Source organism: Triturus cristatus, chromosome 5_2, assembly GCF_964204655.1.
Source record: "Triturus cristatus chromosome 5_2, aTriCri1.1, whole genome shotgun sequence".
Taxonomy (NCBI): Eukaryota; Metazoa; Chordata; class Amphibia; order Caudata; family Salamandridae; genus Triturus; species Triturus cristatus.
Genome location: NC_140588.1, coordinates 395,215,266 through 395,242,131, shown reverse-complemented (window position 1 = coordinate 395,242,131; position 26,866 = coordinate 395,215,266). Strand labels below are relative to the sequence as shown.

General features: G+C 43.3%; 1 protein-coding gene across 1 annotated transcript in view; it reads right to left on the bottom strand.

Annotated features, from left to right (window-relative positions):
- ABCA13 (ATP binding cassette subfamily A member 13) overlaps window positions 1-26,866 on the bottom strand; it is a 2,655,493-nt gene that overhangs the window by 1,093,497 nt on the left and 1,535,130 nt on the right. The window contains exon 38 of the mRNA XM_085606362.1: window positions 8,574-8,823. Coding sequence (XP_085462488.1) covers window positions 8,574-8,823 — 250 coding nt within the window. The remainder of the gene's footprint in view (window positions 1-8,573; window positions 8,824-26,866) is intronic.

Below are 26,866 nucleotides of genomic sequence, written 5' to 3'. Positions count from 1 at the left end.
CATGATGTGCAAAATAACAACGGAATTGGATGAGGCCCAGAGTAACTGCCAGTGACTAAGATAAGTTCAAGCATTCCATCTATCACTTAATGGTATACTTCAGTGCAATGCCCTAAATGAGATGGGTAAGCCCAGACGTAGGTCCCGTACACACTGAGTCACTGGAACTGAGTTATACCAGAATGATGAGCTCTAATAAGGGTGAAAACAATCTTGGCTTGATTGTGTTCCGGTTCAGGGAGGACATGGCCTGGCAGTTTGGCCTGGACTGTTCGTATTGGAGCTGGGCCAAGACTGATTTGATTATGGCTGGATCCAATCTCAGATGGCATCGTTTTCAAAATACTGGTTGACTTGGACCCGGCCCTGAGTAATTATCAGCGGCTGGGATTAATTCAACACCATAAGAAGTAAAGCATGACAGTTATAGAACAAGTTGTAGGTCTCTGTGATAGACCATTTACAGTGCTCTATAAAACACTGAGATATTATTTGCAAAGATCTGTCCCAGAAAATCAATTGGGCCACCATTCTGATATGAAATATTGTTGGTGCTTTGACAGGTGACAACCATGCATTAATTGTAGTAGCCTCACAAAATCTTAGTTTTAAATTCTTAAAAAACTATTAATGATAAGGAGACAACCTGTAAAGCACAGCTGCCCCTATAAAGAAACAGTTTAGAATGGGAGAAAATGTCATTAAGCAAATATGTGCTTAAAGAATGTCGATGACGTGAGTAATTTGTTAAATCTCATCCACCGAAGCTATTTGGACAATATTAGACATGCAAAAAAACTGTATCTCACTAACAGGATTAAAAAAACAACCAATTCCAATAAGGAGCTCCATAAAATTCTAAAGGAATTTACCACTCCTTCTACCAAGACGTGTAATCCTTCTTCGCAAGACTGGGCAGACACACTTTCCACGTTTTTCGAGGAAAAGATTATCGCGATCCATAATTCCTTTCCGTATCAAGATACAAAAAAAAATTCTATAAATGACTCTGCCTGCACCCTTCCTCTTTTAGAGGAGTTCAGCTTGTTTAACTCCGAAAAAGTGTCAACTGCCCTGCCCGAGATCAAATCGGGTTCTCCGGTTTCACCTTGTTTTCTTTCAACCATTGACCCCCTGCTCCTTAGAAACCTTACTGATTTTTTTAATATGTAACTTTCACAAGCAGTAGTTCCAGTCATATGGAAAGCAACTCGGATCAGGCCCATTTAAAAAAAAAAACACTGCTGATCCCAAGGTACCTAGTAATTATCGTCCACTTTCTCTGCTTCCCTATTTTGGAAAGGTACTTGACTCCCTGGTGAATAAGCATCTCACTGCCCACCTGGAGAGCCATGGATTATTGGATCCGTCATAGTCAGGTTTCAGGACCGCCCACAGCACCGAAACAGTGCTGGTGGAGGTAATTGACAACATCAGACTAGCACAGTCATGTTTATCCTGTTGGATTTGTCAGCCGCCTTTGACACCATCTCCCACAGCATTTTAGAACAACGGCTCTGGGAGACGGGTGTCAGAGGTATGATCCTGGACTGGCTCAGAAGTTATGTAACCGACCGAACTACCACTGTACAGATTGGCACCATGGTCTCCCGCAGTCGGCCAGTAAAGATGGGAATCCCGCAGGGCTCCATCCTAAGCCCTATGCTCTTTAATCTTTATGTGACACCACTGGCCAAAGTTATCAGGTCCTACAGTTTTGATGTGGTGTCATACGCTGATGACACCCAGCTAAGGATTACCCTAGGCCCTGATCCCATCTACACAAAGATCCGCTTCAAAAACTGCATGACCCACATTGATAATTGGATGTGCGCCAACCATCTTCAGCTCAATGGTAGCAAGACAGAGGTCATTCTCTTCAGTAGGGCAGACGACTTTTGGTCGAATGACTGGTGGCCCCACAATCTGGGTCCCTGTCCTTTTCCAAAACCTGTGGTGTGGAACCTTGGAGTAATGATTGAAAACCAGCTGTCAATGAAAAATCATATAAACTATATAATCAGCACCTATTATGGAATAGTGTGCAGTCTACAAAACATTTTTCAATGGATTCCAACTGAATCGAGGAAACCACTTGTCCAGGGATTAATCATAAGCCATATTAATTATGGAAATGCCCTGTTGTCCTCGATTAATGAAGAACTCTATTCTAGGCTTCAAGTCCTGAAAAACACAGCCGCTAGACTGGTACTGAACCTTCCTTCTAGGTCTCCATCAGCGCCTCGCTTGAAGAATCTTCACTGGCTCCCCATTAGGAAGCGAATCTGTTTCAATATCCTTTGTTTAGTTCATAAGAACATGTACGGAAGCGGGCCAAGCTACTTAGCAAAAAAACTCTGCTGGTACCAGCCAACTAGGTCGCTCAGGTCAAGCACCAAATCTCTGCTCACCCCATATGAAATTTGTACTGCCAGGATTGATGGGAGATCCTTCTCTTGTCTCGCACCCACTCTCTGGAATAAACTTCCATTTCACTTACTCTCTGTAACAGATCACAATCGATTCTGCAAGGAACTAAAAACCTGGCTATTTGATAATCTATAATGTCCCTTTATCTGTCCTTCAGCTCCAGTGGAGTCGTACGCAAGCGCCATGAGACCTCCGGGTGATAGGTGCGCTTAATAAATCTCCTTGAAAAAATTGAAATCTGTGGTGTGGACACATATGTTACAGCCATTACCATCCAATTTCAGAAACCTACAGCATTCTACTATTTATCCTCATTTCACATGCAGAATGTATTCATATCAGGAAAACTCTGAAAGAGAAACTGTGCTTGAAGGGTAAATGCTTAGAACCTAAATGCTAGCAAGCTTTGCCCAAGTCAGTTTTGGGGGATACCGCCCAGTCCACATTGGGTACAGCGGTCATTCATTTTCTGACCCTTTCCTTGAATTGAAAAAAAAGTAACTTTTTTCAGTAGTGAGGAAATGTAAGTTGGAATGTGATTACAATAAGAAATCCGTAAACACATGTGGGAAAAGTTGTAGGCATAAAAAGCTGTAGACGTTAGAGATGATTGTAGCAAGAGGACAAACATGCAATTGGATTACCTCAGTCATAGGTGGGACCAAAGGAAATGGTAACCAATGGGTGGCTCGGGGCCTTTATATATATTTCTATTGGCTGCCAAACTAGTTTTGTTGGCGGCCTCATTATTTCGCATCACATTGCAGAACTGTTATATGACATATTGATGAGGTTTAGGAATAATGCTTTACAGCGCATACGAATAGGGAATAGGAAATGTCATGTTTAAAAATTGTACTGTCGCATACAATGAGAGTATTACTGCAAAATGTATCAGTTGTTTCCTACTTCCAATGAACAGGCAATAAATGAGATTGAAATCAATCGAGTGTCCTCAGCATGTATCTGTACCTGCAAGCAATTCACATCAGAAGGATACTTGGAAAGAGGCCTTTTACTTGATTCCATTTGAAGCCTGAAAGCATCATGTTCCTCAATTTACAAGACCTTGTTTTTTGGAAAAGTGGCTAGATTTAATATTTATGCTAGAATAGTGTTAGTTTTATCTGTTTTGTCAAGTGTCAACCATCTGGAAGCACATCTTGTTTGAACTACAATACGCAAGCATGCTAAGTGCACATGGAGAATGAGGAGGTAGAATGGGGACAGTGTGTTGTGCAGATCAGTACGTGCCAAAAATGGATGTGGGCGGCGATAAATAAAAATGAAATGAGACTTCTGCAATCACACTAACAATAAAGCAATCAGTGAATGCAAACGTGCCTATGTTAGTGAATAGGTGAAAAGTAGCACACAGGGGCATATGCACAAGGAAATGTTGGAGCTTGTAGCTGCACCAAATTTGGTAGCGTCGTGCTCCTACATTTTCAAAACACAGGGATGCGCCGTGTTTACAACAATACGGCGCACCCCCGTGTTTTCCCTGGTACTAGCGCAAAAATTAGATGCCTAGCACCAACACAGGCACCCTTGAGCCACAGTGCAAGTGATCCCGTGTTGCCGGGAATTATAGTTTATGTGCAGGAAGGCGTCCCTTCCGGCAATGAAGAATTAAACAAATACAACACATTTTAGTTACAAAATATATGTCGTAAATAATTAAGAAAGCTATAAAGTATCCATTAATGTGCTTATTTTAGGGAGGGAGCAGAAGAGTCAACAAGTTATGTAGTATGTGGAGACCTCCTTCCTGAAAGTACTCGAGACACCTGTTGGGATGAGGTAAACGTGCTAGAATGAGATGGGGAATGTCTGCTGGAGAAGCAAAGCAAGAGGTAGACCCATTTAAGATGCTGAATGTGGTGTCAATGCTACGTGCTGAAATACACATGTTTGACATCTATTAACCTTAACAAGTATAACTGTCCATCCCCAAATGTGGTGGTGAAATCTCTGATTGCCTGGGTCAACCAATGGATGGATCTTCTTTTCGCCATTTGTTCCTGTAGGTTATTCTGATGCTTTCTTTGCAATGACCACTTGTCTCTTCCCATCTGTGTGAGATGTCTAACAGAAGTACACTGATCTTGCTGCTGAATCCTCACAATCTGCCCTCTGGATTCTGTCACCTATTGGTGATGTGACTGCAGGGTTTACACGGCAGTTGTACAGTCTCTTGACTGCGCCTGGAGGATTACGTGCCTGGATTCCATCAACACCATTTTTCAAGAAATATTATCTATCGTCTGTATAAGACTAAAGGTGGTTAGGACAGATGGAACTTTGTAGTGGGTCGGGTGTGGACATCTTCTAAGGAAGCACTCCATTCACTCAGGTCCAGGCCAGTGTTCTATCCTGAGTGCATTCTCTTCCTATTCTTCTTCTTCTGCCTCAGCCATTTACGATAACATGTGTGAATCCAGAGATGATGTTTCAAGTGCGGTCAATGTTGGCATTGTAGTTGTACTAGCCCTCCAAGGTACTCATGAAATTAGTATGTTGAACTGAGTTTCAGCACTGCTCACACAAACTACAGTGAAAATGTTGCTGATTCTGTCATGTAGGGAGTGGCACAACAGAATAGGCAGAAAATTGAGGTGAGGTTGTGATTTTTGGCCAGGTAATTTTTATGCAATACATGTAGATACCTGCATATTTTTTCTGAAGCTGATGAAGAGGGTAGCATCTATAGGAATGGCTTGATATGACAGGAAGGGAAATTCAACTCCATAACAACTCCAAACATTGACAAATCACTCTCCCAGCAACAGCCCAGTCACTAGCCTTTAGAGCCCTTAAAGGGTTCATGTAAGACTTCAACATAATAAATAGGTAATTGATCCAAACCCTCATTAGACAGTGGTAAACCAGAAGTATTCTGATATTTGTGTCACTTAATAAGGATGTAAGGGCAGGACTGTTTCTTATCAATTCCTTATTGTATGTATATTTTAATTTGGTAGACTCATCCGTAAAATCTGTATTAAAAAATACACACAGGAATGTAATACACAAAGATTTCAAAAAGGTCAAAGATGATGTGAGAGATAGGGGACTGAAGAGGGAGGCCACAAAATATTTGGAAAAATAGAGTTAATACATTTGGGGAAACTTATTCTCTTTCAGTCAGATTAAAATGCTTTGAGATAGGATTAAGGGAATAGAGGTACTGATATTCAAGCCAGGATAGAGGTTGTGACTGAAGAGGAAATTTGACCAAAAAGCATGTGACCAGAAAACATGAGGATGAGGATAAAATAAGAAAAAGTAGATAGTGTCATAATTAGACAGGTCAGATTCTCAGGAGAAGTGATGGGTCAATGTAACCTGATTTAAGGTAGCAATCTATTGTGAATACTCAAGAAGACACCAATAAGATATTTAGTGAAAAATATAATGTAATATAAAACCAATTGTTCACACAATGCAATCAACAGACAAATGGTCTTACAGACAAAACAGTCACACCAAGCCCTAGGATAAACAGAGAGGGAGAAGAATTACTTTATTTCATTATATTTGATTTTTAAAGCACTACTAACCATCCTCAAGTGTGCAATTTTGGACAAAGACAAGAACGAATGCTCAGCTGGCGGGCCTTGGAGGGCAATGGAGATTTGCATTTGGAGGTATACATCTGCCCGAAAAAGAAGAACGTAGGCAGTAGATTCCTTAATCTGGCAAAGATCCCCACTTGCAGATTGCATTACACTGGGGCTTTCCTTAGGGGCCACTGCACAGACAGCACAACGCAGAACACATAGAACCAGCAAAAACTGGGAGAAATTAAGCATTTTTCCTTGTTCACCTGTTTAAGACCAGGTTTTCTCTGGTCTTAATTTTGGCCCTGCATCCTATTACCGCCACCCCTGTAAATAGGGGGCAACGTCAAAATCAATGGGTGTTGCAGTGGAACGTCCACCGCAACACCCATTGCCCTCCCCTTTCACGCTAAGTACAGCGTAAAAGGGTGCCTTATTTACAACGCAGCGTTAAGCCACATTAAGTGGCTGAACACTGCCTTGTAAATATACCCCTCTGTCTCCCACTGAGGTGAGATATGGTTTTAGCTGGGCAATGTTCACCTGCATGTCCATGGGATAACACAATAAGATGCGGCAAATACCCATGTGTGGTGCTGCTGTTGCTGCTGACTTCTTTGATGCTGGTATTGTTGGAACTGCTGTCACTGTTGTGGGTTTTTACAAGTAGCCAATCAGGTGATTGGATTGATGTACCAAACCTGTTTGTCAAGTATATGTTTTATTTCTGGACTTCAGGTAGTACATAACAGAGGGAGAATACCTGTTAAATTGTGAGTCACATTAAAATTGGATCAGTATTAAAACAAATTTCAGATATGTGTGAATGTTGTCAAAACTGTAAATTCAAAAGAGTCTGGGTTGCTTGCAACTTAAAAAGTATGCCTTAGTGACAATTTCTGCCTCGATTTCATATGTATACATGTGTTGGACTATGATATGGTTGCCTTTTCGCTAAGGGCCAATCCATGGACTTAAAAAGCCCATTTCACAAAGTCATTTGCATGTGTAATTTTAACATACATTTGCGAATGTCTGCCTTTATGAGGTCAAATTCACTTTTTAAAAGTTCTAAAAATGTAAATATGCATTTATATCTAATATTACCCCACCTTAGTTTAATATCACTAATGATTAAATCAATGTTCAGGATGGGACCAGGAAATGGAATCCCTCAATAATGATCAGGATTTGGGGGATAGACTTTTTCCAATGAAAAAGAATTATAAAATTGCTGCTGCGTCATAAATTAGGGCATTTTTGAATGTGCAATTGCGCACTATGCACAATTACTCATACAGAATTACCTTCGTATAGACATAACTGAGAAGTCACAAAGCGTTTCATGGCAGCTCATGAAAACCTTGAATTCTAAAAAATAAACATAAATATGCCCTCAAACGAGGGACTTAGCCTGTGGCTGAAGTTTTATTTTTTAGTTTTAGAATAAAGCCCAAACAGGATTACTAAGTACAAAGATACTTAGGGCTTGATCCAGTTCTGGTAGACAGGGTACTCCATTGCAAGTGTGATGGAGTACCCTGTCCGGGAAACCCTCCATTCTGTCAATAGAAAGCTTACTCCGATGGCCTGACAGTGGTGGCCATCGGCGAAAGGTATCAAGCCTGATGCTTTACTTTTTCTGTCTGTCAAGCCAGGTAAACCTGGTGTTGATTAATTGAAAATACATGTAATGGCCCCTAAACCCAGGGAAAAAAACTCCTTAGGTGTGGGTGTCATTTGTTTTTTAAACTCCCAATCTAGGAGCTTGTTTTTGAACAACAAAAAGTTTGGTGGATGGCCATCAAAACTGACGTTGCCATCCACAAAACACGTGGAACCTTTTCTCACAATTGCCATGATGGTGTTTCATCTGAAGGTACAGAGATCACTGTTGGGCCGGTGGTGTTATCTAAATACATTGATCTTTCTGTCATTCAGGGTGGTGGACATAATGTCCTCCACCACCATGAGTGACACAGTAGACTGCCATACTTTAAGTCAGACCCTATGTTATATGCACTTACACTCTATTGCAGGGAAAGTGGTGTGCTCACCCTGCCCAAGAGAACTGCATCTCATAGCTACAAAGATTACACACAAAAATATTGAAGCAATATACTGTTGCTGACAACCTAAAGGGCCTGATTTAGAGTTTGGTGGATGGGATACTGCATCACAAATGTGACGGACATGCTGGTCATGGTATTAGAAGTACCATGCACTTTTAATACGGCGGATGCAATATCTGTGTGTTACTGAAGGAGCATCCCATCTGTTGTACTCCAAATTGGTCCCGAATGGTTTAATTAACCTAAAAAGCACATAAAACACTAAGAAGAAACCATCCTTTATAGTTCACATAGATCCATAAAAGGAATTCTATTTTGATTAAAGAAATGGTTTACTGTAGTGATGAATCTCGTCATAAATTATTGAAATTAATATATTCTTACCTGTAGAAGCAGGCAGCAGGGCCACTGTATAGCGCAGGGCTCAGCTTGAGCTAAGGATAGTCAATAGCCAATTTACTGTAGTGATGAATCTCGCCATAAATTAATATAATATATATATGCTTACCTGTAGAAGCAGGCAGCTGGGCCACTGTATAGCTCAGGGCTCAGCTTGAGTGAAGGATAGTCAATAGCCAATGGTTTCAGAGTAAAGAGTGCCATCGCCATAGTGACAAAGACAATCGGCAGGACAAGGCTTGAAAGGGCTCCTCTCCAGTCTCGTCTTTGGTGGTGGAACTGCTTGATTAGGAGTGAGGTAATTTGTGTGAGAATCAGACGCCAGCCTTCCAAAGTCCCAGCCTCCATCAGCAAACTATCTAAACATAGAAAGGAAAGAAAATGAAAGAAGTCAGTAAACGTATCTTAGCCGCTAACTATGAAAAACATTTAAAAACTGTAATACAGTTCTTCTTGGTATTTTTAGCTGGTTTAACGTAGCTGAAAATAATCAGTGACTTGCTTTGAAGTAGTCCTTGCTGAAACAGTTTAATATTAAAATCTGCATTATCTTGTTTATGAAGCTCAGAGGGACCAATTCACAAAAGCATTTATGAATATATAAAGTTATACTCCTGCAGTAATCTTACAAGCCTTTGTGAATTGGCACCAAAACATCTAACATGGGAATAAAACAGGAATTTTCAGAACACTTACATGGGCAATTAGTACAACTAGAATGCACTGGGCCATCTCTGCGCTTTTACCAATAGGGATTCAGACAATTAGAACAAAGCTCAAGCCTAAGCAGGCAAGTAAGAAGATGGCCTGGATGTATGAGGGTTTGAGAACGGATGAGTTTGTGAGTATTCATCAATTTATGCCTGAACAAATGTATAGTTGTAAAGTGGCAACAGTAGAATCTGGCAAATCGTTACCAAAATGGCAGAAAAGTATACAATCCAACAGCAGAAATATGCTTTGACAGAAAATTATCTTTCATTCTGAATTTATGTGAATTGCACAGGAGTAGGCTGCCTAGGACAGCAGACGATTCTATTACCTCACATAAATTCCTCTATAGAAAAACACCATTTGCATGAAAATGTGTTTATCTCAAATCCTACTCATTAGAACTACAGATGGACAAGCCCCTCCATAGGAAAAAGAAAAAGCATGAACATGGGATTTAGCAGCTCATCCCAACTTTTAGACAATATCAACATTATCACTAGGCTATGTTATACATATTCAGAATTACCATCAACTGGAGACGTCAGGTACACAAAGGCCCCTTCTGTCAATAACTCCTGCTCTCTCTTTCTTTTGTCCACTATTGAAATTCTCCTATTTAAACTCACTATTCGCAAATAAAAACTACAAAGTAGTAATAAGCTCACTCGCTATTTATTGGAAATGGTGAAATAATTAATTTGATAAACTTGGTATAACTCTCCTGTTTCAAGACTTCCAACATTTCTCACCAGGCTTTTCCTACCTAAACTTCACAATTTTGCTGTTAGCTACCCTTCACATCCTACTCAATCCCTCATTTATCCGACTCTCTGGGATTTCAGTTCTATTGTGTGCCTTACGCTAGATGGTCTAAACTATAGAAAAGGGACATACTCACATCTGTTTTATATGGTTTGCTCTATTTTAATGGATAAAATGACAACAGCAATAAGTGCTACTTATCTTTTCCCAACTTTCATTTAGGTGTTTGCTAATATTAATTGCAGACATTTACTTGAATAAGTATTCAAAGCAGTAAATAAACTCCAGTTTCAAGTTGTAATTATAACAGATTCTAACTAAAAATAAGTCCTAGCTCCAAGGAATGCATATTTTGCCCAAGCTGGTGCTGTGATAGATTGTGTGCCTATCATTGTTTTCACTGACTGTAATATACCTCATACTTCAAAGTGGTTCAGTTTACTTTAATCTTCGGTAATGTCTGACAAAAATAATTTATTATATGAGATCTTTAACATCTGTAGGAAATTGTAAACGTAAAGTAATGAACGTGTGTGGGAAAGGTGCAAAGTGAAAAAATCATTTTAAGAATTTACCTTTTTCATGCTGAAATATTAAGCAGAATAAACACATTTAATTACTTTGAAAAGAAGAAAATAGGTTACACTCTAAGTATCAGTATTGATCCAAAACAATGAATGCGACACTTTAAATTAAAAAAAAAACTTGGAAAAGGAACACAATGCAAAATGTTTGTTCCCAAAATACATCGTAGTAACAACACTGTGAATTGGTTAAGAGTTTGAGGCTAAGGGTAAAGGGATTATGTTTAGGGGATCGGGTTAAAGAATAGGGTTAAGAATTATGGTTTGCAGTACAGGATTATGCTTTCAAATATAAGGGTTAGGTATTAAGGTGTTGGGGATCAATGGGCTAAAAGTTACTAGTTAAGGGTTTGGGGTGTATGATTAAAGTATAGAGGCAAAACGTGTGGATTTAGGGTTAAAGATATAAGCTTAAAAGTGTTGATTTAAGGGTTTGGGATATAGGTTTAAGGTTCTGGAGTATAAGATTCAAGGATATGGAGTTAGGCGACAGGCATTAAGGTGTTGGGGATTACATGAATTAGTAGTTAAGGGCTTGGAGTATGTGGTTAAAGACATAGGTGTTAAAAGTATGGTGTAAGGGGTAAAAGTATTGGTTTAAACGTATTGCTTTAAGGTTTTGGATTATATGGTTATAGGCTTGGAACACAGGTTTACGTTTTTGGAAATTAGGATTAGGAGTTTAAATACAGCATTAAGGTTAAATGTTTGGGTGTAGGGTTAGGTGTTAGTGTTAATGATTTTGGACTGTAAAGCTTATGGATGTAGAGGTCTATGCTAATGGGTTAGGTGTTAAGAATAAAGGGTCAAGGGTATGGGGTTATTTGATTAAGGGTTTGGTGTATAGCATTAAGAGTTTTTGGCATTGCAATATGGGTTTGTGGCTCTCCTTTAAAAGGCTAGGATATATGGTTTAGAAGTTAAAGAGTTGAAGATTGGGGCTATAGGATAAAGGTATGGGGTCAGAGGTTAGGGCACTTTCTACAGGGTAAAGGAGTTTAGATTATGTTTTTTGGTTATAGAGTTAAGGGTTGGGTTATGGGGTTAATTTTATTGGGTTATGGGTTAGGGGTTGAGGAGATAGAGCTTAGAGTATAGGGGTCAAGGTTACGGGGTGAGCAACTAGATGTTAAGGGACTAGCCTACAAATTATACGAGTTTTCAGTGTAAAGTTAACATATTTGGTTGTAGTTCTAATGGATTGGGGTATGGGGATTAAGAAGTCAGGGGCATATTAGCAAGGGCTTCATCGCCGCTTTATTGGCACTTTTTGCAATTTTTTAATCGCCTATTAGCAAGCTGTCACTAACAGCAGTTAGCAACAGCTTTCAGGCGATAACGATCGATTTGTCCATTTCAGGTCCGCAATCTCAAAGTTAGGTCGGCAAAACTGTAGGCTCTGATTGGCTAGCTGCAGGAGAAAATACAAAGATGCATAGGAAGGCAGTGTGAGTAGATGACCCCCATGCTCTCAGCCCTAGTTTGGTGTACTCCAAAAGGGCTCCCCAAAGTTCAAAACTAAAAAGAATTGTTTGTGATGCAGACTGCAAACTCTTCTTAGAGTCACCTGCAACTATGTTCTTATGTTTGTGAACCATGAAACCCTTGTATTCATGTTGTGTCCCCAATAATAGTTTGCATACTCTAAAACCCTTGGATCCATTTTGGGTTGCCCACCGTAATTCACAGACTCTGTACCAAGTCTATAATCTGTGAAACTCATGGGCCCACGCAGGATCCACCACCATAATTCAAGGACTCCGGATCATGTCTGCGAACTATGAAGCTTCTGGACTAATTCTGGATCACCAGTCATAGTTCTCTGAACAGGGTCCACAAACTATAATGTCCATTTTGGTACATCCTGAGTCTGTGCAATTGATTTTAAATCTATTCATTATCAACACATTTGGGCACTGATGAAAATATAAAATGGGAATTATATCCTCTTTAAATAAGATTCAGATTGTGTTTTCAGAGTGTGTTCTTAATGAGCTGGAACTTTTTTTTTAATGCACTGGATCACCTAGAAAAGAGGGGAGGACTTACTTTCAAGTCAGCTGACATATTAGAATCCACAGACCTTTTGAGAATTTAAACTGCATTCTGAGGGTTTCATTTCTTTAATCTTTATATAATCTCCAACCAGATCAAAAAATGCGAGTTCCTCAGCAACAGGTGGCACATACACAATCTTGAGAGGGCACCTGTGCAGTTCACATATAGAGGTAATGCTTCTTTGTGCAGGAGTATGGTAGAATGGCTGACACAGCTGGTAAGGAATTCCCTTGAGCATCACCTGAAGTTCAGAAAGATGTCATCTACCCTGGAGAGACAATGGAGGGAGAAAAAAACTCAAAGGACTCTTGTGTGTGATTTCTTTACACATCCACGTGCACAGAAAAAAACTTGAGACCATGAGGGCCAAGTGCAAGCTGTGTGAACAAAAAATGAGCATGAGACAGACCGTTTTTTACTCCTTAGGGGCTTCAATGATGAAATAACATCTGGAGTCAAAACTAATAAAAAAGGAGTTCAGAAGTTTCCTTGTAGACCAGAAAAAAACAGCTACCCAGTTAACAACCATAAAAAATGTTTCTGAATATGTGCTGCGTGAAATTGAAGAAAACAATTCCAACATCAACATCTTTGCACTCTGTTGCATGGAGTGTGATATCAATCCTGGGACTTAGGACCTAACATTATTTATAGCAATAAGTAACTTAATCCAAAAGCACCAAGTTATTAAAGAACAACACATACTCAAACGTAATGCTATAAACATAGACATCTCATCGATAGTGTTAATGGAAATGTAATAAATAATCTGCCCGAAAATCATATATTAAATTTGTTATTGGATCTGGTACATCAAGGGTGTGTTCATGAGAATTACATTAGTTGCAATAAAATATTTTTTGGGTCGAGCATTCGAGAACTCTTGTATATACTTTAGTATATACTCATATACCTTAGTATATACTTATATGTGTTTGTACTTTGTGGGCTCTGGAGTTCAGCTCTAGGACTTGTTAGCTTCCGCTTAAGGACCTTTTTTTCTGTACAACTGCCTCTATTTAACGGTCTTGATAGAAAACTACCTGCAGAGGTCAGTAAAATACCAGAATTGCTTTCTGCTGAGGGATTTTCTTTTTTTAAATGTTTCTGGCAACTTCCTCTTTTTAACTTTCTTGATAGAAAATGACCAGCAGAAGTCAGTAAAATGCCAGAATCACTTTAGCATTCTCTAGATTGCAGTCCATAGAAATTGTCTTCCATAAGCACCCGTAGACAGTAATATTTTTTTTAAATCTTGTATTTTCAGTGATATGACCACCAAAGGCCCTGATTTTATATTAAAAACAGAGCTTTGACTATACAATTTCCCTATGAAAGGCAATATTTCTCTCCATGTGTTCCCATACCTGGCGTGTCACACAGTTTGTTGCTTACTTTCCCTCCATGTTAAAGAACAGTGGATGTTTCAGCACCCAGGCTAAAGTGCTGCATAGCTAAATACATATAAGGTCCCAAAGGCAAGACGGATTGCATTGCAAATGCTTGTTAATAGAAGATCATGTAACAGCTTTAAGTAATATTGTTTTTCCTCCTGCCTAGAGTCCAGACTGCTGAACGGATTAACGCTAAACTTGGCACAAAAGTAGGACTTCATGTTAGCATGTTTTCATTGATTTGGTGTAAATCCTTTCAGTAGTGTTTGAGAAATTAGAATTTCAAAAAATTTCTGACATGCCTTGGAAAGGTTACAACGTTTTTACATCTCTGCCTTTTAAAATTGTGAGTCATGCATGACTCTTGTCTCTTGTTAATCACATTTTGCTTTTTTTTCTCAAATTGTTTTAGGGCATACTGAAGGTCGTGAGTCAGCAGTGATTTGTGAGATAGGTTCCTTGCAAAATAATTTTCGGCTGCCATGATAGGTACCTGATGCCGGGGGGTTGATGGGAAGCACCTAGAAACAATGAAAAATCCACTTTGAATTCCCCAAAAAGTTTCAAAGGGCAAGAATCGCAATTCACCTTCAGTCACTTCAGGTCAAAGAAGAGAATATATTTATTGTGGTAAAACTCACAATTTTCATGAAAATGTGAGAAAAATATTTTCCCATTTTTAAATAAAGGAACATTATTTTGACATTTAAAAAGAAATGAGCAAATTTTTTTTCCAGTTTAAAACGACAACACATCTTACAGTGAGGCGTTGCAGCCAGCAACAGGTTGGGCATACGTCCAAAGGTGATGTGCAGCGAGGGTTGAACTCCTGTTGCCTAGTTGGATGCAGGGGGTGTCCAGGAAGCAAACCCCAATGTTGATAGGCGAAGGCTGTGTGCTGCTGGGGTTGGGTGCCTGTGGTGGGTTGGGAGTAAAGAGTGACTGTATGCCAGGCCCTTCACCCATCCCAGTGCTGGGTATGGCCAAAGGCCATGTGCTGCGAGGGTTGCATGCTTGGGGTGGGTTGGCTCCTACGCAGGCTCTGCACCCAACCCCTTCTGGGCAACCACCTGATGCAGTGAGGCTGACCTGCGGGTTCTGCGGGGAGCAGAGTGTGTGACTCTTCTTCTGAGATAGCTTGTGCCTGAACCCTGTAGTGCCTTAAAAGCCAGGACCAAGGTTTTAAAGCAAATTCTTTTTCGTACGGGATGCCAGTGCAAAGTCTTCAGGTGAGGAGAGACCTGAGCTGTCAGTCCAAGCAGGAGGACCGCCCTGGCGGGCGCATTCTGGACCACCTGTAGTCTATTCAATAGGTACTCCTGGAGCCCTAGATATAGGATATTGACATAGTCAAGCCTTGAGACAATAAGAGCTTGTACAACGGTCTTCTTGTGGGCAAGAGGCAGGAGGGGGAGAAACTTCTTGAGCATCTGCAGGAGGCCAAAACAAGATCCTGGGACTGACTGAATTTGGGCTTTCATGGACAGAGTATCATCCAACTTGAAACCCAGGTTCTTAACCGTACTAACCGAGGCGATGGGAGGCGACATGTCTAATGGCCACCATTGTTTCCACTCATCCACAGGTGGAGAGCCGAAGAAAATTACCTCCGATTTCTCAGGGTTGCAATTAAGTTGGTTCTCTCTAAGCTATACGAAAACCCCAGTCAGGCACTGATTGATCTTCTCCTCTGCAAAGTCCTCGCCCTTGTCACACGTGAAAGCCATGCGCAGTGGGAGTTGCTCAATTGTGGCGGATTAGGCCCAGGGCTTGGCTTGAGCACCCATCTTCTGCTGCTCATGATTACTTAGGAATTTAAGTGGTTTTATGCACTGGAGCTAGAGCCATAGCACCAGCTAGTCCTGTGCCTAAAGACTTTGCTGTAAAAATGTCAAAAAGCGTTGTCCTTCTTCTAGGTTATCGTGGATGGCATTATGCTAATCTTCTGCCTAAAATCTCTGCCAGAAAAACAGGCATTATTGTACAGCAAATTTAGAGTGCAGAGTTATCGAGTGCTCCATATGAAGGAGCTGCTTTCCACCGAAAACTTGGGAACAATACATGGTTCCCTCCTTCTTTTTTGCACTTTTGTGCTGCACTCAGCCTGAAATGAAAGAGAGGGTGTGTGTGTGTGAATGCTGAAAGAGATCGGATATTTAAATCCATAAACACTGAATTAAATAAAGATTCTTTAAAAGGGTGCTTGCGTTTTGTGGGATTTGTCCTCCATAGAAAGTTGGCACCATTTGTGGAATATACAAAATGCAGGATTTTCAGCTGCGTCTGGCACTCAAGCTTATTTGTGGCCTTTCAGCCTCTGGTCACGCGGGAGCTGTGGCCAACATGTGCTGCAGACAGGTTCTTGTGATTTGGAGCCAAAAGCAAGCAAGATGCTAAGCATGTTATCTTACCCTAAGCAACACAAGCCTCTGCAGTCCATACCACCCTGCCAGCAAAGAGCTCACCGCCAATCACAGAATTGTAAAGCAACAGAACTATCTCTAAACTACAGAATGTTGCTTCACATTTTTTATTAATTTATTGGACTGTTAAAGGTGATAATACAGCCATCAAACTATTTTTTTCACCTTGTACTTAATGAAGATGTAAAAAAGCCCAAAGGAGGCACATTTAATGATGCAAACAGTGAAAAACATGAAAAAGAAGGTTTTGATTCTAGAACCTATTCTAGAATCTATTCTAGATCACGTGCCACGAAGAAAAAGATATCGTCATCTTGCTTAGAAAAGGTTTCAATTTTACAGTTCTTGATTAACCTTTAAATAAAGAACGACGGTATACCGCATTTAAAAAGTTGAAACAAGAAACCGAGTATTCGCTTAGCTTTTGTATATGATCCCAACACAGGTAAGAAAGATTTTTTTTTTATCATTTGCTTGTGCTATTTTGAATAGTGTGTATTCAATACATTCTTGTTTTATTACGTTTTTAGTACATATACTATATATAAAATATATTGAAAAATGAAATCAAATAAAGGAAAATACTGATGGTTCTGATTTATCTATTGGTTTGCATGTTAGTCTCGCAGACATTAACCTTCCTTAAGAAATACTTTCTGGTGATAATTAGCTTGCACTAACTTTAACTGAATATTTAAGTCCAACTTTATCCCATATGACGCTGCCAATAGTGCACACCGTGAGAAATTGAGAGGTGACTCAGTGAAAGCAATTTATTAATGGCTTACAAATATCTGTACCTGCAACAAAACAGGCATTGCATACGTCTTGTTTTTAACGTAAGCATCCAACCGATCCACGTATGGGGCACGCCCAAATTTAAAAACAGTCACGAGGAGGGGATTAACATCAAATATATATACAGCAGAAAAACTCCACTGACGCAAAATGTCAATAACATGTTGCGATTATTGTAAGCAATAATCTTTTTATTAAATTGTAGCTTTTTCAATACAATAATCATACAGATATATTTGCTGTGAACACTTTGATTAATTCTCGACATTAACATCAAATAATTGTAATATATCTAACTGTCACCCTAAATTCTTCTTAAGAGATATGAGACCTACAAACCTCCAACTCAACACAAACATTCATACTATTCATAAAAACAGCCCCCATTACACAATGATCCAAGAGTGACCAGTAAACAGACCATACTTCGTGTATAGTGGTGGTCGTAGCCAGTGCGCCTGAGGTAAAATTGTCAGTGCACGTTTTGGTGGTGCTGTAAATGTATTAACCAATATTTAGATCTAACTCTAAAATCACAAGGAAGCTTTCATAATTCTAAGTGTCAATGGAAAATAAATATTATTTTTATCATCAAAAAGTGTAGATTTAAAAGCCCATCCTTTAAAATTGAACTGAATAAATCAGACGCCGCGACATTGAAACAAGTAAACTTGCCCTATCACTCTATCATACGAAGATCATGGCATTGTGAATTATGAATTCACCATTGTGAGTTTCCATATACAAAATCTTTCTAGTGTTTCAATTAAAAGACCGTAATAAACACCAGTAAAGACTGGTTAGCGCAGACAGACAGGCAGATATGATGTCAGTATAAACAAGCTTTTGCAATGCAATAGGACTCACATTTGCGAGAGTTGGAGTTATTAGTGTTGTAAATGACAATGTCTTTTACATGAGTGTTTTGGTTTGGAGTGTAGTGGATGTATGTGATGTGGAGTGGAAGTATGTGTGTTGTATTGGAATTGTTAGTTGTGGAATTGTGTGGTGTGTATTGTATTTGTGCACTGGAATTTTGTGGCATGGTGAATAGATAAGGGCGAGAGCTCCACAGAATAGATAGAAAGGAAGATAGAGAGGGATAGGTAGTCTGCTCAGGAAGTGTTGAATGAACTCGAGATAGAGGAGCAGAAAGAGTTTGTGAGAAAGGGAGAAAGGAGGGGAGAGCAGGCCACAGATGCATAAAGAGGGAGGACCTGTGCACACAGAAGACACCCTAAGAAGTGGAGGAGAGCATGCACCAGACCCTAAACACAGGATGCCAACACAGATGTCCACCACCCCACCCCCTTCATTGGCTCCTGTAAAATGCACCTGACATTGGCAATTGCCTGTCTACCCCTGCCAGTTACTGGGATTATTGCCTTTCAACTAGAAAAAGGTAAATGACCAACACTAGAGCCCACTAAAACCCATGCTGAAATACTTTTACTATCACTCCTGTTGCATCTCCTCCTCACATCGCCAACCATCACAGAGACATATGAATCAGAGCTCAGGACCAGAACTTTGGCAGCAATGAAAGCATCAAACCTATTGGAGTCTCCGTCAGTCCATAAGGTACACAGGTCGTAATAGGAACAAGCACTCTGAGCAGTACTACTAGCCACTTTATAATTCGATAGCCCTAAATAGTGCTCACGCTTCATCTTCAACCTACAATTGTCACTGGTTACTGTGCTGCTCCGCGTCCTTTCGCTCAAGTGTGTATGCACCAACTATTCAGTTTAACCTGAGTAAAAAGGCTCAGAACAATGCTTGATCTGGCTTTTGGAAAATACCACCAGTGCACTAGTACCAATCTTGTTAGGGGTGTGCAAAATTCGAGTAATTTGCTTTTGTTTAATTATGTGAAATTCCACCTAAAAATGTGAAATTACGTGGAATGAAAAACAGGCATTTAGCATAATGTGTTACTACAAAAGGAGTCCCCGCCTCCTCTTTTGGCACGTAGGCGCATTTTACACAGAAATAAAAAAGTGCAAAAAAACACACAAGTGCTGCAAACAACAGCTGCTCATGTGCTGGTCATTCGAGTTGTTTACGTTTACCTGCGCAATCTAGCATTGTGACGTAATTTCAGGAATTTTGCATGACAATTTTAACACGTGGGGCTGATTTACAAGAGCTGGCGCATCTCTGCATATTAGAAGAGATGTGCCATGGAAATTTTGTTACGTAAAAAAACCCTTGCGCCACCATTGATGCGGCGCATTTACAATGCAGCACACCATGGCGCAAGGATAGACAGATGCGTGATTCATCTTCTGGCGTAAAGGCAGCGCATTGCTGGAGTCATGTCGCAAGCACAACGCAACTCCAGCAATGGTCAGGAATGTCTATTCCTATCATCCTGTGTCACTCCTTATGTCTGCTTCAAGCAGGCATAAGGTTTTGGCGCAGTGGCGTCATAAAAGTGACTCAGTGAAATCTTGTAGATTTCACGGCGTCACTTTTGCAAGGCTTTCTCACGTTGGAACGGCCACCCTGCAAACATTATACCTGACGCAGGTATAATGTAACGCAAGTCTTTACAACGTGACACATCTCCCTAGATACGTACCGCTGTAAATATGTTGCAACGTGGCGCATTGTTTACAATGCCGCTGTGTCACAGAAGTGTCGCAATGGCGAAGTAAAGTTGTCACAAGGGACTTCTAAAACTGCCCCCTAATTAAGAGTAATTACACTAGCACATTGGAAATTTCACTCTGGCTTACTTTTGGTTCGGCCAGTAATGAGCAAGCAGGTCCCACTACACAGAGTACCTATCGCTTGCTGGGAAGCACAGTGTGTGCAAAGCTAAACTTGAGTTCCTGTATTCTTTCCCTTCTTTGCTAACGTCACCTGTCTATCAATTTGAGGCCCCTTCTCATTACTTTTCATTTGATTTATGTGCGATATCTCTTCCATAGAAATGCACAGCGTCAAATGACATTAGCTCGCAACAACGCGCCACATCATTTACATTATCATTAGTAAACAGGTTAGCGCTCACGTCTAATTTTATAATGTTTATTTCAAGTGCATTAAACTTTTATTGCATGCCGCCTCGGTTTTCCTGCAACGTTTTATTTCACGGTAGATTAATTTTCATTGCTGTCTCATTCTCTTCCCTCAGCATCATTTCTTTGCTTTGATCAAACAGGCGCAGTTTAGGTTTTTGAATAACTATTGTTGTGCGTAGGAAATGAAAATGAATGGCATTTCTTTGAGAGGCGGGCCTTGTGATGACTTACACTAAGCAAGCAAGTAGCAAGCCCTTCTCTGGGACGAGATGGATGGTTGTTTTTCTCTATCCCCCCCGGGCTATAAATAAAGTACTCTTGCCCAGCAAAAGGGTCTTTGGATCAGAAAAAGTGTGTGCTCAACAAAACTGTCAGGAAAGAAGGCTCCACTCGGCTGGCAGGTGTTTAATGTGCTTGGGATGCCCCACAGAGAAAATCAATTCATCGTTCATAAATATTTAAAAGCGATGCATGTTATAAGGCCATATTTTCTGTCCTTAAGCTAGTGCAGATTTGCCATTTAGACATCAGGAAATATTGCAGAGATTACTTTAAAATAGATTCTCATATTTTTTTTTAATGAGGAGAGGTGGTCCAGACATTTTCTGATGGCCTTTAAAAAATTTGATGAGGCTGCCTGAAAGTGATTCCAATTTCTGGTTGTGCATGACGTGTCTGGCCCTTTAGCCCAACACTGCTTGAACAATTCGCTTCCATGGTTTCAGTGCTTAATTTGTGCCAGTGGTTTCCGGTGCTTAGCACCGGGTCTAGACCCGAGTGGCAACTTACATTAACGACTGCAGTGCGCAACGTGTGTCAGAAAATACATTCTGTCTCAACTCTCCCTTGTGAAAAGTGCTTCAGTTCATAGCCGATAATACCGTCCATGCCTGCCCTTCAGTCAGTGTTTCCGGTGGGTGGGCCGATGATTGGGCTGGATTTAGTCCAGACTGTGTGTCTGCGCTGCGGCAGCCAAGGCAGTGTGCGTAACTTTTTTTAAATACCACGCCCCGGCCGGCCAGCCCGCATTATCATCATTAATGAAGGCGAGGCACACATGCACAAGTTACAACGCACGCACCGGCAGCCGAGCACGACGGCACCAACACCCAAAGCAGCGTGCCGTCGTGCAGCGTGCAGCAGCAGGCCTCTAAGGCATTTACCGTAACTGTGACGCAGTAAGTAATAACCAACGCTGCTTTTTCTTGAGCGTGGTCACAATGGTGGTTGCAGTGTAAACTTGGTATGAATGAGCAATGATGAACGTTATGTAATGGCTCTGAGGAGTCCGCATCCGAGCAATCATGCGCTTTAACCGGGCATCGTGTGTAGACCTGGAAATAAAGGGTTAGAAAAGGCAATGAAAATACTTTGCATGCAATTAATTATGAGAGTCAAGGTTCCCTATGTGTTAGCACTTGATCCGAAGTCCATATATTGTCCCAATACTCTAACGTTCCTTCTCGAAAGTCACAGAAGGTCCCCTTTTAAGCACTCCAAAAACTCATGCAGTAATGTCAACTGAGACCATCCATGGGGGAAGAGGGGTGAGGAGACTAGAACTAGAGTCAAAATCGAAGCTTTGGTAATTTGGGTAATGCGCCTTCCTAGCCGATCCTCTCGAATTCTTAATGCCAAGCATCAAGCACCTGAGGAGCCGCTAATTGCGTGAGAGCCGGAAGTCCTGTGAGAGCTCGAGTTTTGAAACGATAGGTAAGTGTATGAAGTCTAGGCTCCACAGTGCCACAGCCAGCAGGCTTGTTAATAAAGGCAGTAACCGTAACTGCATTTACATCACATAAGCCGGTAAGTAACCACCGTCATGGTTATTGGGGTATGTACGGTGTACGGTGTGTTCCACTTCCATACATATCAGGAAGGATTGTCTGCTTATTTTTTAATTAATCATGTTGTTTTGAGCTGTTGTATGCAGCTAACATGTATCCGTTTTTGGCAAAGAGATGTGGATAGTTTTATTGTCCTGAGATGGGGAAAACTGTTGTGGAAATCTTTGCAGGTTTGGTAAGCTGTCTTGATGATGGACTTACTTTATGGGGGTCTAGACAGTGTATGAACATTACAATTTGTATGCATATTCTCATTTTAGTGGAAACCTGAGATCAGCTGGGCTGCATGCTTCTCTGTGATTTGGTAGTTTGTTATGACTGTTCCATAGAACATTGTCTTTGCCATACATCAGTGCATTAAACCCCCTCACTATGTGGTGATTGCTTGTTGTCAGAACGTATTTTGATTTTACTTTTCACTGGAGATAGAGCTGGAATTGACCAGAGTTAGCTACACTTAAGGTTTAATGTAAAGTGTGATAAAAGACAACAATATCCTTTTATATCAACAATGGGCAGGGCTGACGCTATATTTTCCTAGGCAAGCAGTTTGATTCCTCTCTACTCTGCCATCAACTGCAACTCTGTAATGGGCAGTGGAAAGCGTCACCATATTAGTAGGTTAGTTGTGGGGCTTGCCATGTGACAGTGAGTAAACAAACTGCTGATCTCTCCGTGGGACTTATGAGTGCACCTTCCATGGCATTAGTGGAAGTATGAAGTATGGAGTAGAAATTCTGCATTTTTAGATTCACTGACAGAGAATGCAGTGGCTTTCATTTCTCTATATCAAATAGGCACTACTTGAGGTGTATGACTTCATCTACTAATAACATTTTTAGCAGCACCTGGGTACTCTCAGCACATTAGTGTGTATGAATGTGCAGATTCCATTTGCCCCAGTGGTTGGTGTACAAAGGAAAGGCCATTAATGATACTCAACATACAGTTAACAACTGCAGCTTTCTCGGGGCGTGGCCAAGCCGCGAGCTAAGATGGCCGCGCGGCGCTGAAGCTCCGCCGTCAGCCCGGCGCTAAAGCTCTTTTCCTCGCCCTCCTGATGCGAGCGCGGGACTCCTGACGCCGCCGCTGGTTCTCCTGTGGCCCCGGAGCGAGCCGGGATGTGGACCGGGCCGATCGCAGCGTTGGAGCGACCGGAGGAGGACGCATCACCATAGGGCCCAAGATGGCGGGCTGACTCAGACTTCGCAGCCGCGAGTGTGTGGACGGCGGCTGACCGGGAGGCAGGTACCCGGGGGGGGGGCGGAGGGAGGGGCGTTGAGCGCCGGGGTGCGGGCTGGCGGGTGTCTGCAGTTCTCCCTGCGCCGCTGCGGGCTGGGGGGCGACCGGGCACCTGGCTCTTGCCTGGCGCGCCGGGCGCTACCTTGATCGTTTTCTCCTCCCTTGGGCCCCGGGCTGCTGGGTCAGGGGGCCGGGGAGGGGTGGCGGGTTGGCCCGCTGGCAGTGGGGGGGGAAGGAGCGGGTTGGACGCTTCGCTGGGCCGGTGCTCCGGCTGTCTCCGCCTCTGTCTTTGGGCCCTCTCTGAGTGTGTCCTGCGCTCTGCGGCCTGGTCGGGCTGTCCTCCCTCGCCCTTCCTTGTTACTCCGGTGCTCGGCTGCTGGTTGCCTCGCTATGATCCCCCCTCCGCCCATTCTGGACCCCACTTGCTGCATCGGGTGATGGCCCTGGCCTGCTGCACAGTGTAGTCGGGTCGGCTCCGGCGTCCGGTGGCCGCTGCAACCCCTGGGGACCTGAGCGGCTTGGCGACAGATTGGACTAACCTGCCGGACTGTTGCTGCAGCATACCTGGGCCAACTCTGCGCTACAGGCAGCGGACTGGTGGCCGCCCAACGGTCCGGGTCATGGGTCGCAAAGACCCCAAGCAGAAAACATTGCCTTTCGAGAAACTACCTGAGCAGCCAGCGGAGAATCGCCCTGATATGCCGGGTCCGGCTGATGGAGCGTCCGATGGCCCGGCGGCCCGTGCCCCATCCCCGGACTGGCTGCAGGAGATGCGTGCCGGCTTCAGGGCCTTGGATGGCCGCTTCGATGCCCTGGATAGGACGCTTGAAACCATGGGGGCTAAGATCCAGGCTCATGACAAGCGTTTGGGGGAGGCCGAGGCCCGGATCTCTGCCGTTGAGGACAGATCAGTGCATGAGTCCAAGCGGGTAGACAAGTTGGAGCGCATATTGAAAGAAGTGGCCATCAAGAACGAGGATTTGGAATCGCGCAGTCGGCGCAACAACGTGCGGATCTCTGGGGTGCCAGAATCCACGGCCACGGGCCGACTTGACGTTTTTGTGGAACAACTGTTGGCTGACATTTTTGGGAGAGAATCCTTCACTCCGGGCTTTGTGGTAGAGAGAGTTTATCGCTCCCTGGGGCCGCGACCTAACCCGGGGCTCTCGCCTCGCCCGCCCGTGTCATGAACTTTCGGGACCGTGATACTGCCCTGCGGCTTGCCAGAGAGAAGGGTGAGATCACTTGGCAGGGCTCGAGGCTCTCCTTCTACCCCGATTTCTCGGCCACGGTCCAAGACGAAAGGCGGAAGTATGCGGGGGCGAAGGCTGCACTGCGGAATCTAGGCCTCAAATATGGTATGCTCTATCCGGCCCGTCTCCGGGTCGAGATCGATGGCTGTGCTCGACTCTTTGACAACCCCACTGAGGTGCAGGAATTCTGTCGCAACTACAAGCCACGTCGGGGCCCTCCGGGGGGAGATGGGGATGGACGCTCTCCCCCTCGCAGTGGGTCGGCGGCCAGCCAGGACCTGTTTGCGACCTCCGGTGTCGGCTGAGACTGCGCCCGTGTTCTAACTTAGTTTTCACTGACTCTTGCTATTTGAGGACTTTTGAACATTTGGCATATACTTGTTAAGCTGCGCTGGGTTGATTGCGGATCGTCGTCACCCCCCTTTGGTTGAAACCGTTGGGAGCACTTTTTGGTTGTGATGCTCTACCTCCTTTTGTTGGTACACATTTGGTATTACTGTTTAGAGCTATGTTTTTTTCTTCTAGGTTGGGGACTGCCTCACGTTTGCGTGGTTTGGCTGGGTGGGGGGAGGGGGGTGGGGATATGCAAGTTTGATCTTCATGACTTGGCTGTGTGTGAGCTGTTTTCATTGATACACAGGGACACTGCGTCTTTCTTGCTCCTACTACGAACGGCTTGGCATTGATGGCCCAGATAGGTTTGAATGAAGCTCCTGTCAATCTATCGTTAATTACTTGGAATGTCCGTGGCCTAAACAATCAGCGTAAATGCAAACAGATACTACATTACTTAAATCGGCATAGGATTGACATTGCTTTTCTTCAAGAGACGCACTTACGCTCCTCGGGGGATGCCCGTTTTGCGGCTTCCTGGGGCGCTCACCGCTATTTTTCCAATTTCAGCAACTATGCTAGAGGCACAGCGGTGCTGATTCATAAGAGGATCCCGTTTCACTGCCAGACATTCCTGGGGGACAGGGAGGGGCGCTACTGCATAGTGAGAGGGGTGCTGATGGGCCATGTGGTTGCTCTGGTATGTGTATATGCTCCTAATACTGATTCCCTGGATTTTTTCCATGCGCTTGCGGCCCAGCTGGCATCCCTTGCGCCCGCGGATATCCTGCTAGGCGGCGACCTCAACTTGCTACTGAATTTGGGGCTCGACAGCACCTCTGGGGCCACTGATTCTAAGCCTAGGGCGAGGCACGCACTCCTGGACCTCTGCAGTCGTTTCTCTCTGACTGACATATGGCGCACCACTGACTACACGCACTTCTCTGGGCAACACAACACATGGACCAGGATTGACTACTGGCTCCTATCCCCGGCCCTGTCCCTCTGGTTCCGCCCATTGAAAACCTTCCCTAGAACATACTCTGACCATTCTCCTGTCGCGCTAGGTTTAGACGTTCCTCGCCCGGAGGGATTTGAGCGGCAGTGGCGTTTCCCCGGAAGGGCGCTTTTGGATGACCTCTTTGTCCATGAGGTGTCTGCAGCGATAGAAGACTACTTTACGATAAATACTGGCTCGGTGGACTCGTGGGCAGTACTCTGGGAGGGGTTCAAGGCCTATATCAGAGGGGTTTGCATTGCAAAACAGGCTGGGGTCCTGAGGGCACTGCGCACAACAATCACACACTTAGAGACGCAGCTGGACGCTATTGATATTGAGGCGTGACGGTCGCCCTCCGACGAGGTGTTTGCCAGGCGCTTGCGCCTACTGTCGGACTTTCGGGAGGCCGCGGACAAGGAGATCCTCTATCTGGGAAAATACTGTGTGGCTCGGCGGTATGGGGGGGGGATCGGCCGGGGCGCACGCTCGCGCAGGCTCTGAGACCGCCGTATAGTAAGTCCCTAATAGCCGAAGTGAAGGGCGTGGACGGTGCGCTCCGTACAACGCCCGCTGAGATTCGGGACGAATTTCTGGCCTACTTCACTGAGTGATATACCTCCAAGTTGGGTGACTCCACGGCCTCTCGTGACGCCTACCTATCGGAAATTGCTCTTGTGTTCCTGGATAGGGGCATGCAGGAGTTTATGGCGGAGCCCATAACGGTGACGGAGGTGCGGGGGGCGATTAAAGTGCATCGGAGCTCTTCTGCCCCGGGCCTTGATGGCTTCTCCGGGGATTTCGACAAGGCCTTCTCGGATCTGCTGGCGCCTAACCTCATAGAGGTCTATGCGGAGGCGTTGGAGCGTGGTTCCCTCCCGGCTACTCTTGGAGAGGCGGTCGTGGTGTTGCTCCCGAAACCAAACAAGGACCCGTCCTTGTGTGGGTCGTATAGACCCCTCTCCCTC